This window comes from Myotis yumanensis, unplaced genomic scaffold, assembly GCF_028538775.1.
Source record: "Myotis yumanensis isolate MYYU_CA2020_CCGP unplaced genomic scaffold, mMyoYum1.0.hap1 SCAF_4, whole genome shotgun sequence".
Classification (NCBI taxonomy): domain Eukaryota; kingdom Metazoa; phylum Chordata; class Mammalia; order Chiroptera; family Vespertilionidae; genus Myotis; species Myotis yumanensis.
In genome coordinates, this window is record NW_027223755.1 from 79,906,955 (window position 1) to 79,922,910 (window position 15,956).

A 15,956-nucleotide genomic window follows, 5' to 3' on the forward strand; every position below is an offset into this window, starting at 1 on the left:
GAGCTAGAAGAAGAAAAGAAAGATTTCTCCTAAAATGCCCTAGCTGATTTGGCTCAGTGGACAGAGCATCGGCCTGTGGACTGAAGGGTCCTGGATTCGATTCCAGGCAAGAGCATTTACCTTGGTTGCAGGCTGCCCACACCCCCCCACCCCCCAAGGCCTGTGCCTGGTCAGGGCACATGCAAGGCAACCAATCGATGTGTCTCTCTCACATTGATATTTCTCTCTGTCTTTCCCTTTCTTTTCCACTCTCTCTCTGAAAATCAATGGAAAAATATCCTCAGGTGAGGATTAAAAAAAAAAGACTTCATAGGGAGCATGGCCCTGCTAACACCTCGATTTTGACCTCCAGAACTGTGGGATAATAAATTTTTGTGGTTTTAAGTCTCTAACTGAGTGCTACTTTTTTATGGCAGTCCTAGGAAACTAATTTAGCACCCTTTCTTCCCATGCTGGATGCAACCCCACTTCCAGCTCTGTAAAGAAAACCCCCATTCACTCCCACCCCCAGCTGGGTACTCGATGCAGGGCCCAACCTGCAAACTATGTGGCTGATTCCCTGTACACTAGGTCTATTGGACTCGCTTCATTTGTTCAGCACTCACTACGCACCAGGCATCATGATCACCAAGGCACAGTCAAAATGCAAAAATGAACAAGACACACTTCCTGACCTTAATATTGGCATTTAATAACATGAGATGGAAGATACTAAACAAGCCATATGTTGGTGTAGCAAAACAATGGTTTGTATAATGTGATGGTTCACATAATGTGACCACATAATGTAATTCTTGTGATGTAGTCATGGTTTGGAAAAGATTTTGTGGAAGAGATGGGTGAGATAATAGTGAAAGTAGCTAACTTGCATTGAGCACCCTGCCCAGGCTGTGCTAAGTATTTTACATACTCATCTCATTTAAAGCTTAGAGAAGTCAAGCAAGTCTAACAAGGCCTACACCTATTAAGTCCTAAATACTGGAGTCGAGCTGTGACTTGATGGTAGGTGTTCCAAGGATGGTGGGCAGCACTCCAGTTAGGAAGGAGAGTCAAGTTAAGGACGGATGGGAAACTGGGCTGGGCTCTGTTTGTGGGATACCTCAAATGCTGTGCTGAGGAGTTTCACCTTCTAATAATGATGATCCAGTGACAGTGAGTAAGAAGAATGACATGATGAATACTTTTAAGGAAGAGCATCCTGACAGCATGAGAAGGCATTAGATAGAAGATAAGAGGCAAGACCTCTGATCTCTGATGAATGGTCCCAGAGGGAATCCCTGAGAGGGTTGGGAAGGAGGAAGCTAGAAATGGCTTAGAAGGAAAACAGAAGAGACCGGGAAGTCTGAGTGGGATTCTGGAAGGTGGGGAGAGAGGAAGGAGGCAAAGGTGATTCTAGCGTTTCCAGTGTGTAACTGGACAATGATAACCTCTGGGGGCAGCAGACAGTTCAGGAGACAGAGCTCACTGGATATACAGGTGAGATAAGATGACTTTTCAGAGCCAGAGGGATGAGTAGGTGGAAAGGATCCACAGGCGTGAGGCTCGGGAGGACCAGCAGAAGGACTGGAGAGGAGCCCACCTCTGAGAAGTTATGGCTGGAGTCCCAAAGCACATTAGGGTCTGCATAGGTGGCCAGTGAATAGAGATGGCACAGGGCTCAAGTCCAACTCTAGCAGGATTCTCATTGTCTGGTCTGGAGCTCCCAAAACAGTTGCAGTGATACATAACCTGTCTTAATTTCCTCTGGCCTGCTGGGTCGACTCCACTCTCTGTTCTGAGGGCTCCTCCCTACCTCAGCCCTCTGCAGAGCTGGCCTTTCTCCTTGCTCCAAAAAGGCTTTCAAATATTTTTTCCCAGCTGTATTGTGGGTGAGTGAGCACCCACCCAGCAGGGAAATTCAGAGTAGAGAGTGGTGGGAAGCCAGTGGATGACACTTTTCCTCAACCTTAACACAAAGACCTTTGTGCTGCTGTCCCATGAGCTTGTATGCATCATATTCACTTCCCAAAATAACCCTGTTTGTGTTCAGTTGGGAAAAACTCAAGCTCTGTCATATGATTTGTGCACTTGTCTGTGTTGTATTTCAATAACAAGTAAAAAAACAACAACACACAATTCTGAAGTAGGTAGCCCCATGTTACCGGCGGGAACTAAAGCTTGAAACGATTAAATGACGTGGCCAAGGTCAGGGTCAGTAGCTGAGATTCAAAGCCAGGTCTGTGGGACTCAAAGATGGGAACCCTTCTCCCTCTGACCACTCAATGGACCCTTCTCCCTGTTGCTCCCTTAATATGCTAAGATGACACCTAGGTTTTTGACAAGCTGCCCCTTGATATATATACCTTCCAACTCTGTCCTCTTTCTGTTTCCAATAAATGACCATTATCACAGCACCAGGGCAGCCCTGGGGCATATTTCTCAGTCAAGAACTAGGACCTGGAGGCGGGAACTGGAAGGGACAGGCCTCCTGCTCTTGGGGCCTGGGCTTGAGCTCATCCTGTTTTGAGACTTGATTACTACTAGGGAGCTCCAGCACTGGCCAGGGTCTGAGCCTGCCCCGCATCAGCCAAGCTCAGCCCAAAGGCCAAATTGACAGTTGTTTGGAGGGTTTAGTTCCAATATGAGATTTAGTTGGAACCCCTATGACAGCAGCCGCTGGGAAGTAGTTGATTGATGTGCAAAATGCCCTTCTGAGTGTTTCACTTAGTAGCTCAGTCTAGCAGGCTGTGCCCATTGTCTGGACATTGTGGTCTGGGGTCTGCACTTATTGTTGGGAGTTGTATGACATGGACATGGCACCTGGACTCTCTACTCTTCTCCATGTGAAGCTCCAGCCTCTTAGACCAGTGGTTGGCAAACTCATTAGTCAACAGAGCCAAATATCAACAGTACAACGATTGAAATTTCTTTTGAGAGCCAAAATTTTTATTTTTTAAAATATATTTTATTGATTTTTTACAGAGAGGAAGGGAGAGGAATAGAGAGTTAGAAACATCAATGAGAGAGAAACATAGATCAGCTGCTTTCTGCACACCCCCTAATGGGGATGTGCCCGCAACCAAGGTACATGCCCTTGACCGGAATCGAACCTGGGACCCTTCAGTCCGCAGGCCGACACTCTATCCACTGAGCCAAACCGGTTAGGGTGAGAGCCAAATTTTTTAAACTTAAACTATATAGGTAGGTACATTGTTATTAACTTAATTAGGGTACTCCTAAGCTGGCCTTCGCTAAAAACGTCCTCAATCTGATTGAGGTACGTTCGCTGGGATCGACCCCTTCCAACTCTCCCATCCACACTCGTCTTGTATACTTGTTTCAGATAGACAAGTGTGGATGGGAGAGTTGGAAGGGGTCAACCTCAGCGAACGTACCTCAAAACAATATACCTCCCCCGAGCCGTGTCTTCTGTCGCCCGACCGACCAACACCCCCCACTTCTTCTAACGCCACTTCTTTTTTTTTTTTTTTTTAATATATTTTATTGATTTTTTACAGAGAGGAAGGGAGAGAGATAGAGAGCTAGAAACATCGATGAGAGAGAAACATCGACCAGCTGCCTCCTGCACATCTCCTACTGGGGATGTGCCTGCAACCCAGGTACATGCCCTTGACCGGAATCGAACCTGGGACCTTTCAGTCCGCAGGCCGACGCTCTATCCACTGAGCCAAACCGGTTTCGGCAAACGCCACTTCTTCAAAATAGACTCTCCCAGGCCGAAAACCGACTTCTGTGCATGGGCCACGAAGTTTCAATCGCACTGTATGTACATGGTATTTTGTGGAAGAGCCACACTCAAGGGGCCAAAGAGCCGCATGTGGCTTGCGAGCCGCAGTTTGCTAACCACTGTCTTAGACCAAGTCCCACCCAAGATGGATGCTTGATAAGGGAAGGCTAGAAAACCAGATGACCAGGAAAATGGGGACCAGAGGACCTCTGCCTTAGTGAGGCTAGGATCGAGCGTGAAAGCAGAGGTCACCTGGGGAAGCTCAAGAAAGGCTGGGAGTCAGAGCAGGGACTTCTGAATCCTAGGGCTTCCTCTTAGTCTGGGCTGGCTTCCTGGGGAGGACAGCACACTCAGAGGTGGATGGTGGTGGGGAAGGCTGCCTGTGGCCTGTCATAGTGAACAGAAAGGATGCCAAGCTGGCATGATGAACAAGGAAGTGGCACTGATCTCACCCAAATGATTCTGGAGGGATATTAATGGAGGGGCACACCTGTCATTGTCCAGTGTTGCCCTTTCCATGTCTTGTCCCGATAATCTTTCCACAACACTGCGCAGTAGCAACACATTCTACTTGCTGTATTCTATCCCCAACACTCACATATTCATGCCCAGTCTCTCTCCCAGAGACAGAAACCAGATCTTGATCTCCCTGTACATTTCTGGTTCGTATTGTGCTCTTTCCCCCAACCCAGATGTTTCCACATGGAGGATAATGTCCCCACGCAAGTCTTCCTCTAAGATCAGACCTGGCACCTTTCCGGAGAACCTTGCCCTACTGGCTTCTCAGGTACTGAGAGCACTTTGTCCTTTTTATCATATCTCTGGTTCTTGGGCAAACACCATTTCTTAAGTAAGCTTCTTGGCTGCTCCTATTCGTCTCCAGCCTCAGGCCAATCTGCTCCCTCCACCATGATTTCGTTGGTCTTGGATTTCAGACAGGGGCCTTAAGGAGAATGAACTCCCCTCTTCCCTGCCCCAAACACACACAAAGGTCCCATTCCTCACCCACCACCCAGCCCAAGCCCACCACTCTAGAAAGAGACACTCACTGCTCACATTGAAAGCAGAAGAACAGAGACCTCTGTTCTTGGTGGAAGGCCCACAGTGATCTAATCCTCATACCTCCAGCTCTTGGTGGCCAGTTGGTGCTTTTGCCCCTCAGGGGAAGAACCCAGAGAAAAGCACACATGATGCTAACACTGAAGTTTGGGCTGAGGCACGAAGATACGATAAATAGGTCCTCCATTCCAAAAGGGTCAGATCAGACTACATGCCACATTTTTTCAAGCAAATGGTTGAGAAGTAACTCTTGAGCCCCTTACCCGGGACAAAAATCAGTTTAGAGATGGAGAGGGGGGTTGGGGAGGACTTTTATTTTATTTTTTTAATCGTTATGATATTTTTCTTTTTAAAAAAATATATTTTATTGATTTTTTACAGAGAGGAAGGTAGAGGGATAGAGAGTTAGAAACATCGATGAGAGAGAAACATCGATCAGCTGCCTCCTGCACACCTCCTACTGGGGATGTGCCCACAACCAAGGTACATGCCCTTGACTGGAATGGAACCTGGGACCTTTCAGTCCACAGGTTGACGCTCTATCCACTGAGCCAAACCAGTCAGGGCATGATATTTTTCTTTCTTTATTTTGATTGTTGATGCTATTACAGATGTTCCCACTTTCTCCCCTTTATCCCCCCTCCACCCAGCCCACCTTCCCTCTGGCCATCAACACACTGTTGTCTATATCTATGGGTTATGTACATATGTTCTTTGGCTAATCCCTTCACCTACTTTCATCCAGTCTGCTCCCCCCCCCCCCCCCCCCCCCACTGCTCTGGGGGAAGACTTTCATTATTTATTTATTTATTTTTAAAATTCTCACTCCAGGATATTTTTTCTATTGCTTTTTAGAGAGAGTAGGAGGGAAGGAGTGGGGAGAGAGAGAGAGAGAGAGAGAGATGAGAGATGAGAGAGACACATTAATTAGTTGCCTCCCACACAAACCTGCATTGGGGCTGGGGATCAAATCCACAACCCAGGTATGTGCCCTTGACTGGGAATTGAACACAAGACCCTTCAGTGCTCAGACTGACATTCTAACCACTGAGCAACATCGGCCAGGGCTGGGGAAGGTCTTTTAGGTGGCTGCAAGCCCTACCCCTAGAGAGCAAGGCTCACTTCAACAAGAGCAGTGATAAAAGGCTTCAAGACACAAAGAGCTTGGTAAGTCCCAGCATTTGGGGGATGTACCCACCGGAGAAATCCAGTGGCCAGATTGTGGCTGACTGGACCTTCCATCCAGGACAGAAAGAAGAACAAGTGGCTGCATTGAGACCAACCTGCACTCCAAGGGGATAGGAGCCAAGGAAGCTGAAGGCTAAAGCAGGTTTATTCCAGCCCTCTCCCCAACCCCCAAACTAGAAGAGTGAAGGAACTCCTACAGAGAAACCTGTCGAGTGCATGGGCAGAAAACCATGGACAGATGATAAGGTAGAGAAAGTACAGAAGCTGCCAGAGGGGCTGTAAAGGGAAAACTGAAGAATCCATGAAAGTACCCAGAAGGGAAAGTCTTTGAGGTTCTGGAGGCCCAGAGAATATATAACAGAGCAATCAACAACTTTGGGGCCCCCTTTCCCTTCTGCCCCACACTTCAGCCCCATGAAGATCAATAACAGCAGCTAGGAAGGGAGGGGGAAGAAAGAGGTATACCCCATCCCTGTCTACTCAACCTTCCCCATCTGCTACTTCTGGACAAGCAGGCAGCCCACTTGAACCAGCCCTTGTTGGAGTGGGGAAAATTCCTACCCCTAAATCAGTGGTTCTCAACCTTCCTAATGCCGCGACCCTTTAATACAGTTTCTCATGTTGTGGTGACCCCCAACCATAAAATTATTTTTGTTGCTACTTCATAACTGTAATTTTTCTACTGTTATGAATTGTAATGTAAATATCTGATATGCAGGATGTATTTTCATTGTTCGCGACCCACAGGTTGAGAACTGCTGCAAATGAAGATCCAAGTGTTGATTATGAACTAAACATTTCTATGTACTAACTTAAAGTGAATGTAGAACTTCTCACCTGAGAATGACCCAGTTAAGTCATGGTACTGCCCAGATTTTCATTCAGGGACAAGAGAAAATTCTTCCATTGAATAAATTTTATAGGAAAGTGGGAGACAAATACAGTTGCATTCCAATTACTAGTACATTCCAACAAGTTATTCTTGTTTAAAGCCCGGATACAGACACAAAGCCAGTCAACAAATAGGACTGACAAAAGTCAGACCACATAAGGACCCTTAGGCTGTTTAACCTTATCCTCTCTCTCATTTGACTCATACCCTGACTATATTGACAATGATGATTATAGCCAACTCTCATTGGCTCATGTGTTGCCTATCTCTGTTCAAAGCCCCTAAATCTTAATTCTTTAGTCTTCACAATAATCTTATGCTTATTAAGCAAATGAGTAAATAGTGACCTAATGTTGGGCTAGCAATAGGGCTTAAGAATGGTAAAACAAATCCTTGCTTCATCTGATCTCCCATCCCCAAGGAAACTTTAAGGATGAGGAAGAAGTACAGAGAAGCAAGCTATGTACTTAACTGTCTTTCTACTACTGGGCATCATTCTACTCTTTATACTGTCAGGTACCCTTGACCAAGCTCAGCTTTTACTCATAGTATTCCACTATCCACACTATCTTCTCCACTCACCTAAATCCTGCTTCCCCTTCAAAGCCTAACCCTCCTGCAGCCACCCTCCCAAACTCAGTCCAAATATCCCCCAGCTCTTAGCTAAGCAGATGCCTTAAGTTACAGAGGGAGAAGGGGCCAGAAAAGGGAAGAGACTTATGCAAAGTCATGCAACAGAATTAATTTTCACTGGAAGGAGAATTTAGGGTCCAGATGCCCAATCTAAGGCAGCAACTCTAGCACGTTAGAATGGGGGCTGATTATGCCTGGGCATGCTAACTCCCAGAGCGAGAGCATCAGCTCTGTAGGCATCCAATTCTACGAAGTAGTGATGGAAGAGAACTAGCTTTTGTTTTTTAAATTTTATTTATTTTTTAAAATGTTTTTATTGATTTTAGAGAGGAAGGGAGAGGGATAGAAACATCAAAGATGAAAGAGAATCATTGATCAGCTGCCTCCTACAGGCCTACAACCGGGGCATGTGCCCTGACCAGCAATTGAACTGTGACCTCCTGGTTCATATAGGTCGACCACTGAGCACACCAGCTAGGTGAGAACCAGCTTTTATTGGAGGACTAGATCCAGCAGTAGGTGGTGGTGGTGGGGGGTGTTTCAGTGCACTGGGATTAGGAGCTCAGGAGCTTGGGGGCAGGGCAAGGCCAGGGCTATGTGATGGTGAGGTGAGTAGAAGCAGGGACACCACAGCTTTCCTTGTGCTCCTCAAACAGTTGCTCCAGAGCCTTCACGTAGAGTGTGTGGTAGTGGTCAACTTCCTCGTCAGTGGGGTTGAGGCTCTGGGGCACCAGGATGGGGCGGCCCACTGCAGGGAGAGGGGAGACAGACGAGGTAAGAAGTGCCCACACAGCTGGTGGCAGCTTTCTTCCCTGGAGATGAGGACTCACCCACAGTAGTGATGGGCACAGGGAAGGGCAGCAGGCCCCAGGAGTTGGCTGAGAAGAGACTGCGGCCCCAGAAGATGCAAGGAGCAAAGCCCAGGTACTTCTTGATGATGGACTGGCACAGATACTGCCAAGAGTCTGTGGCAAAAACTTTAAGTCTGAAGACATCATTCTCACCAAAGGAGTACACAGGTACCAGGGAGGCCCTGGAAAAGAAGGGCAATAGAGAAGAAGGGTGGTTGGGCCAGCAGCTCTTGGAGTACCCCAAGGATGGGAGCCCCAGAGGACAGTATAACCTCATAATTCCACTTCCCAAGCCCTTTAAAGCAAATGACAATGGCTACTGTGAAAAATCTGGAAAAAGGGACTCACATTTCCTGAGAAAAGATTGTGTACTGAACCTTCATGTATACATTTCCTCATCTAGTCTTTACAACCAAACCATTGCAAGGTAGGTATTAACTCTTTCACAGGTAAAGAAACATGCCTCAGGTCTTGCCTTTGAGATAGTATCAGAGAAGGTTTTGTGCCCTGCTGTTTGTACTATGTCCCTGGCTCTCTCGGAGTGGGAGGAAGCTTGCAAAGTGGACATAGTGCTTGGCACAGAGTAAACACTCAAGCACTGACATGAGCACCTTCCGGGTATAGGGCCCAGTGTGGATGCAGAACAATCTATAGGGTCCCGGGTGTGTAGGGATGGGGAGGTGCGCTGTGAAGTTCTCACCATTGAAAGCAGCCTTGGACTGGTCACCCGCACCCCTCTCACCCGTGCCTCAGCGCCAGGCGTACGAAGCCTTTGCGATTCTGGAGAACAACCTGATGCACCCCTGGGAGTGCATACATGGATTCTTGGGCACCCCCAACCAGGATGACCACGGCCTGCCCACGCCGGGGCTGTGACAGAATAAAGTCCAGGCTCTGGCGGCTCACAGAACATACTCCTGCAGGCAGGCATGAGAAAGTGGGAGCAGTCACCACACCCTCCTTGGCTCCCCAGCCCCTCAGCCTACCCATTCCTCCCAACTCCTCTACCCACCATGCCCATGTCACTGTGCCCTACAGTGTCTGTCCCAGCAAGGACACTTGCTCCAAAGCTATTCACTGATGCCCACTGTGACCCTGGCCAGTGTTCAGACCAGGTCTCTGAGCTAGGTGGGTGGAGGTAACCCTGGCCAGAGAGCACCTCCTCCCACTCACATGGAGGCTCACCAGTGGCCATGAGGTAGTCTCGATAAATTGGAATGTGGAGGAGTCCATCCAGCCCAACTAGTGAGGCCCGAAGCCCAGGGAACTTCTGGGAGAAGCCAGTGCTCTCGGTGGAGAAATTACAGGCAGTTCCGACGCACATGATCCCATGTGGATGAGAGCCAAACACATAGTTCCGGTCAGGGGGCAGCTCTACTGTTTTCACCAGCTTTGGGGTGTTGGGCAGGATGAGGGGAAGAAGGCATAGAAGTCAGGACACCAGGTGAAAAGTGTTGCTCCCCCCTCACCCCAACTGATTTCAGAGATCAAGGATGGGGTTAAGGGCACAGAGGGGCTACTCTTGAACATCACTCCACCCCCTGCCCCATTGCCTTAGCTTAGGCAGCTGGGGCTCAGGCTTCTGCACTACTAGGGGTGAATAGGTGGGGGAGGCAGGGGAGAGGAAGGAGGCAGAGAGTCTTTCTGGAGGGTAACCAGTCACCTTGATAGGATAATAATCCCTTAGGTGTGTCCAAATGGTCCAGTTCCTTATCCACTTAGACCGCCTTCCACCTTAGGGTAGAGAGATATGCGTGGAGGAAGCCCAGCTGCCATCTCCCAATACATGGCCCCCTTCCAGTACTCACCTTGGTTGGGTGTGTTCCAGTCTAGGACGAGCCATGCCAAGTAGAGAACAGAGAATGACCAGAGGGATGTGAAGAGGAGGGAGAAGACAAGAAGAAATGAAGAAAGGCCTGTGTAAAAGATGAGAAAATAAAAATGAATTAGCTTTTGAAACTCAGTCATGTCATCCAGCTGTCCCGCTCCTCCACCCTCAGGGATCATACCCTCCCGCTATCTCCCAGCCCCACATTGGCCCTCTCCCTGTCTTTTTGCTCTTGGGCACCCAGATTAGTGGCGCTCCGGCTTTTCTCCCCCAGTCCTTTCTCCCCCTGCGGACCCCCAGCACCCATGCCTCTTCCACTTCTCTCACCCATGAAAAGGAAAGTGAGCACGAATTGGTAGGCACCCACTACTTCCAGCCACTGCTTCTTCAGGGTCTTCATGGTGCAGGAGAGGGCGGCAGGAAGGTGGAGACTCCTATCCCAGGAGCAGTCCTGGGCCAGCAGCGCTCCAGGACCGCAGAAGAAAAAGTACCTGGGAAGGCTTTCTAGTCCGAGGGGCCGAGCCTTTTGGACCTCCGGGATTGCGTGTGTGGTGGGGCGGTGTGAGTGTGTATGTGTGTGTGAGTGGAGGGGGGTGTGGACGGGGAGATGGTTGGAGTCGGACCTGTCCAGGCTGTTCTCGGATTGATCTTTGAGCTTCCTGAGTCAGTCAGTCTGGGCTGGCTTGCAGGGCGGGTCTGGGAGGAGCGAGGGGCTGTGGGAGGGAGGTGAGGCAACTACCGTGGGAGACTAAGATGACGCTGGAGAGCCGGAGGGCTGGGCCCCAGCAGCTGGGGGGCCCAGAAGCCCAACTGAGACTGTCTGATCGGGAGTGGAGCCGAGCAGGGAGGAGGCGAGGGTGGGGCAGGGCTGAGTCGAGCGCGCAGACCTCCCCTCTGGGCAAAACACACAAACACCGCCAGTCTGTCCCCGCCTTTAATTTCACCCCCATCCACAGTCATAGGGGGCCGGGAGGGGTGGGAGGCGACGGCGCGCCTAGGTGAGGACGAGGTGCAGGTCGGCCGGGATCCCGTAGCGCTCCTTGTGCTCTTCGAACAGCCGCGTGAGCCGCTCCACGTAGAGCGCGTGCAGCGCGTCCACCTGCGCCCGGGCGGGCCGCGGGCTCCGCCGCACTGGGATCGGGGCCCCCACTGTGGGCGGAATGCGGAGCGAACCGAGGTCATGGTGCTAACAGTTGTCAAAGGCCAGCTTGAGGGTGAGGTCGGCGTGGCCGCCACCGGCGGCTGCTCAGGACCTTAGACCCCAACCAGGGACCGTGCCGTCCGGCCCGGGGAGCGCGCGGGCCCCGGCTCACCTACGGTGTAGATGGGCCTGCGAAAGGGCAGGAGGCCCAGGCGGCCGTGGAACAGCGGCAGGGACACCCTCAGCAGCGGCTGCAGCGCTTCCTGAGCCGTCCGCACCCACGAGCCCGGTGGGTTCGGGAACTGCTGGTAGAGTTCGTTCTCCCCAAAAGAGAAGACAGGCACCAGAGAGGCCCTGGGGGGAGAGGCAGCCTCATTCCCGGCCGGCCGGGCGCCGCGCTCCCCCTGCACCGAGCAGCGGCGTGCTCCTGCGACCACCCCAGCATCCTCACCCGTGCTCCAGCGCCAGCTTGACAAATCCCTTCTGATTCCGGATCCGCAAGCTCAGCGCTCCGGGCTTTGCCTCCAGCGCCTCCAGGGGCCCTCCCACCGCCAGGACGGCCACCTGGCCGCCCCCAGGCCGGGACAACAGATAGGCGGCGCTGGCCTTGGCTGCTGACACCAAACCTGGGGAGGAGGCAAAGGCTGGGGAGGGGGTGGCCCTGGCGCCTGGGTCCTCTAGAGGAGACGGGAGGGGAGGGCACCGGGAAAGTAGAGCTGGGACCAGGAGCCCCCAGGCGGGAGGAGGGCAGGTAAGAGGTGACAGCAGGGTCTTGGCTCCCGAGCTCGGGTTCCCCACTCCTCACCACTAAGCATGCTGTAGTCCCGGAAGACAGGAAGGTGAAACCAACAGGGCAGCATGAGCAGGTGCGGGCAGAGGCCAGGGAAGAGGCGGGAGAAGCCGGTGGCCTCTGTGCAGAAGTTGCTGAAGGCCCCGATGACCAGGACGCCATGAGGGTGGAAGCCAAAGAGATAGTTGTGGGAGGGATCCAACTCTGCGGTTTTAACCAGCTGGAGGGCAGAGGGTGCACAACCCGCCCTGGCGGTGAGATTGGACGTTTGGGGAAGATGACTCCAAGGGTCTATTTTGTATCTGTCCCCAACCCAGTAGGGGGGTCCTGGGGGCCCTCACCGTGATGGGGAAGTAGTCCCGGAAATGTCTCCAGATGGCCCAGTTGCGGACCCAGGCAGATCTGCGACCTCCTGTCTGTGGCGTGTCCCTGTCTCCATAGAGCCAGACCAGGTAGAGGACCCCTAGTATCCAGGCCCGGCTTAGGAGTGCAAGGATCAGCACAGCCAGGCACACCTGGGCTGGAGGATGGGGAAGGGGGGTCTCAGAACCTGGGCATTTAAGTTCCAGGTCTCCCCCTTGCCCATTCCCTTCCCTGTCCCAACTAATTCCTTCTCACTCCTTGAAGGACCCAGAAGATCCCTGCCCCACCTCCCCCCTTGTGGTAATGGGGCAGCAGAGCCTCGGGTGTGTGTGTGGAGGTTAGGTCCAGGGATTCAGGGACTCACACAGCCCCAAGAAGAGGAAGAGCCATTGTAGGACAGCGAACACCTGGAGACTCCGGCAGAAGAGGCTGGAAGAGGCCGGCATTCTGTAGAGGGGAGTCGCACAGGGGTCACGCTGAGCTCTTAAGCATACCCCCTTTTGGCCCAACCCATTGGCCCTGACCCCGGTTCCACCCCATTTTCACTTCTTTTGGTGACTTGCACACTAGGCTCTGATGAGCTCAGGCAAGGAAGGGTTAACCACTACTTGGGCTCATGGAAATGAGCGGGGGGTGGGGGTGGTGGATGGGGGAGGAAGGTGTTTGGACTTTGTGTTTGTCAGGTGTTTGTCCCACCTCTGTGAAGAGCTAACAGAGGGGGGAGGGGGGTGGTTGCCAGAGTGGTGTCGAATGGCAGGGCTCCCAACATGAGTGAGAACAGCCTGAAAACCTTTAGGCAGCCTAGGACTCTGTGCAGAGACACTGCAGAGGGAAGGGCTTTGTGGGAAAAGCTAAGGATTGGGGAGCCCCTCAAGAGAGGGCCCACTGAACAGTGGGCACCCCTCCAAGTGGGATGGGGCCAGTCCTCACTATCTCCATGACCCTACCCAACCCGTGACCAGAGGCCTGTGGGAGCTGGCACCTTCTCCAGGTCAGGGAAAGTCACTTCTTTTATTTTTTTTTATTCCAGGTGTGCTAATGCCAACATCACTACTATATCTGAATCTGGTTATGGTGCTTGTTCTGTCTCTTCAAACTATGCTTTTTGCTTTTTAGTATATCTTGCAATTTTTTGTTGAAAGCCAGGCATGATATCCTATCTAATAAATACAGGATATGCAAATTGTCCATCACTTCGCAACAAAGATGGCGGCACCCACAGCCAATAAGGAGGGAATATGCAAATTGACATGACAAAGATGGAGGCGGCAGCTCCGGCCCAGAGCAAAGGCGGGAGGTGGCTCAGGCCTGGAGCGAAGGCCCGGGTCCCAGGTGCTGGAGGGAGGTCGGTGCTGGCAGCCAGGGGAAGGAAGGCCTATTCTTGCATGAATCTTCATGCATCGGGCCTCTAGTACTAGATAAAAGGAACTATATAGTAAGTAGGCCTTTAGTGGTGTGGTGGTAAGGTGTGGGGAAGGGGAAGCGTCTACAGTCCTATGACCAAGGCCTCAGTCTTTTAGTGAGCCTGTATCCCTGAACTGTGAACTCCACGCATGCTTCTCTGTGGTAAATGTTTCCCTCCACGTCCCGCATGGTTCAGGGTTCAGGATCTGGAAGAGGAGCCGCACACAAATGAAAGAGAAAAGACAAGAGATAATTTGGAAATATTGGGGGACCATGTGGGCAAGTCCAACTCAAGGAGAAGGACTTCCACTGGTGCTCAGGCCGTGCCAACTCTTTATTGGTTTGGGATACACCCATAGCCCTTAGGCAGGTAATTTCCAGTAACAGGCAGACTAGCCCATCAGCAAGGATTTACATAATAATAAATGGGGAAGTTGCTTCAGCTACCATTGTCTGGACTAACAATGGGTGCACAGCGCTGACCTTTGCTGACCTTTGCAAGGGCTTCAAGGATCACCAGCCTTCCGGGTTCCTTGTCCACACCTCTCTGCTAGTGAAGACAATAGGCGGTCTCCCACACTTCTCAGTCTGCTCCAGGTGCGGCAGGGTGGCTAGAGGGGGCCGACTGTACATTTCTCTTTCTCCAGGTTTGATAAGGTCTGATAAAACTCCAATATGTTAGGCTCTGGTAAAATAGCTTCTCTGGAGGTCCGGCCTTGTTAAGGACAGAATGCACTGGCATAGGAAATGTCACTTCTTTAGGAAAGTCTGACACCCATCCCACCAAGTGCCTCTGTCACATGCTTTCCTAGCATAAAAGATTTCCCCCCCTGCCGAAACCGGTTTGGCTCAGTGGATAGAGCGTCGGCCTGTGGACTGAAAGGTCCCAGGTTCGATTCCGGTCAAGGGCATGTACCTTGGTTGCGGGCACATCCCCAGTAGGAGATGTGCGTGAGGCAGCTGATCGATGTTTCTCTCTCATCGATGTTTCTAACTCTCTATCTCTCTCCCTTCCTCTCTGTAAAAAATCAATAAAATATATTAAAAAAAAAAAAAAAAAAAAAAAGATTTCCCCCCCATTATGGTAATTTTCAGATTAAGGTCTCCCCTACACTGTAAGCAACAAGAGGCAGGTAATGTCCTCATCACTGCAGCCCTGGGAGATGCTTTGTAAATGAATGGGCCCACTGTAGGAGACAGCTTCCAATGCCCAGGTTGGCACACCCTTTCTGTCCCATTCTGGCGCAGGCTTCCTTGTCCAGGGACCTTACCAGGAGGCATTTTCTGCTGTCCCTGCTCAGCATACTTCCACCACCAGGGTGAGAGAACTTAAAAGTCTAGCCAGAGAAATGGGGGGAGGTTGGGGGCTAATGGGGGGGAATGAGGACACATTTGTAATACCTTAACTAATAAAAAAAATAATAATAATAAAAAAGTCTAGCCAGAGAAATGCTCAGTCCTCGTGGTAAGGCGATCCACCCACTCAGGTGACCTGCCCCACCCCCCCAAGGAAGGAAGGTTTCGTAGGGAAGTTTTCCCGGGAGTCAGGCAGGAATATATGGACAGCAAGTGGGGTGTAGGAGGCAGGAAATTTCCTGGGACAGGTGAACAGGCCTGTTTGGTTTTTAAAAGGCTTCTTCTGCAAGCGAACAATTGAAGATAAATTCAGGGAAGATAGGCTGATGCAAGGCTGGGAAAGACCCAGCCGAAGGGGCGTGGCTGGCTGGCCTCAGGGTCCCTGGGTGAAGGGGTCTTGATAAGGGCCTGATGGCCCCCAGAGGCTGGAAGCAAGACCTGCTCTCAGGAGGTCTCTTTTCCGAGGCTGTTTCATATTCCTCTTCCAGGAGGCTTTCCTTGGAATGACCCACCAGGGCTTTTCCTTTCCTGATACCCCCCAACTAAAAGCTTAGGTCCCAGCAGCAGCAGTAGGGCCCCTGCCTGCCTTCCCTCATAGAACTCATGCCCCCAGGGAGCCTTCCTTCTCTGAGCACTGTCCCTGGAGCCCAGCTCAGGGATATGCCACCCACCTTTCATGTAAAGATGCCATCACGTGATGACAGATGCTATCAGGGAGGAGTGG

General features: G+C 51.2%; 2 protein-coding genes across 3 annotated transcripts; both read right to left on the minus strand.

The window, feature by feature from the left end:
- Positions 1-7,974: 7,974 nt before the first annotated feature.
- MOGAT3 (monoacylglycerol O-acyltransferase 3) lies at positions 7,975-10,860 on the minus strand. Its single transcript, XM_070411515.1, has 7 exons — positions 10,506-10,860; positions 10,159-10,266; positions 10,014-10,084; positions 9,536-9,740; positions 9,093-9,267; positions 8,330-8,532; positions 7,975-8,247 (listed from the first exon to the last, which is right to left on the minus strand). Exons 1-7 carry the CDS (start codon positions 10,576-10,578, stop codon positions 8,093-8,095), a joined length of 990 nt encoding a protein of 329 aa, XP_070267616.1. The 5' UTR covers positions 10,579-10,860; the 3' UTR covers positions 7,975-8,092.
- Positions 10,861-11,132: 272 nt separating this feature from the next.
- LOC139008198 (2-acylglycerol O-acyltransferase 2-B-like) lies at positions 11,133-12,919 on the minus strand. 2 transcript variants are annotated; one of them, XM_070411517.1, is made up of 6 exons: positions 12,837-12,919; positions 12,451-12,629; positions 12,125-12,329; positions 11,771-11,945; positions 11,492-11,673; positions 11,133-11,327 (listed from the first exon to the last, which is right to left on the minus strand). In XM_070411517.1, the coding sequence occupies exons 1-6, from the start codon at positions 12,916-12,918 to the stop codon at positions 11,173-11,175; spliced, it is 978 nt and encodes a 325-aa protein (XP_070267618.1). In that variant the 5' UTR covers position 12,919; the 3' UTR covers positions 11,133-11,172. The 2 variants fall into 2 exon arrangements, with proteins under 2 accessions (XP_070267618.1, XP_070267619.1); XM_070411518.1 differs by lacking the exon at positions 12,837-12,919 and having other exon boundaries at positions 12,125-12,357; positions 12,451-12,571.
- Between the last annotated feature and the right edge of the window lie 3,037 nt (positions 12,920-15,956).

What these genes read in the sequence shown, in the direction of transcription:
- MOGAT3 (XM_070411515.1), bottom strand. Translation starts at nt 10,578, where the DNA reads ATGAAGACCCTGAAGAAGCAGTGGCTGGAAGTAGTGGGTGCCTACCAA. An exon ending in GGGATTATTATCCTATCAAG is followed by an intron (nt 9,741 to 10,013) that starts GTGACTGGTTAC and finishes AACACCCCAAAG; the next exon opens with CTGGTGAAAACAGTAGAGCT. An exon ending in CGCCTGGCGCTGAGGCACGG is followed by an intron (nt 8,533 to 9,092) that starts GTGAGAGGGGTG and finishes CTTCTTTTCCAG; the next exon opens with GGCCTCCCTGGTACCTGTGT.
- LOC139008198 (XM_070411517.1), bottom strand. Translation starts at nt 12,918, where the DNA reads ATGCCGGCCTCTTCCAGCCTCTTCTGCCGGAGTCTCCAGGTGTTCGCT. An exon ending in GGGACTACTTCCCCATCACG is followed by an intron (nt 12,330 to 12,450) that starts GTGAGGGCCCCC and finishes TCTGCCCTCCAG; the next exon opens with CTGGTTAAAACCGCAGAGTT. An exon ending in GGACTACAGCATGCTTAGTG is followed by an intron (nt 11,946 to 12,124) that starts GTGAGGAGTGGG and finishes CCTCCTCCCCAG; the next exon opens with GTTTGGTGTCAGCAGCCAAG.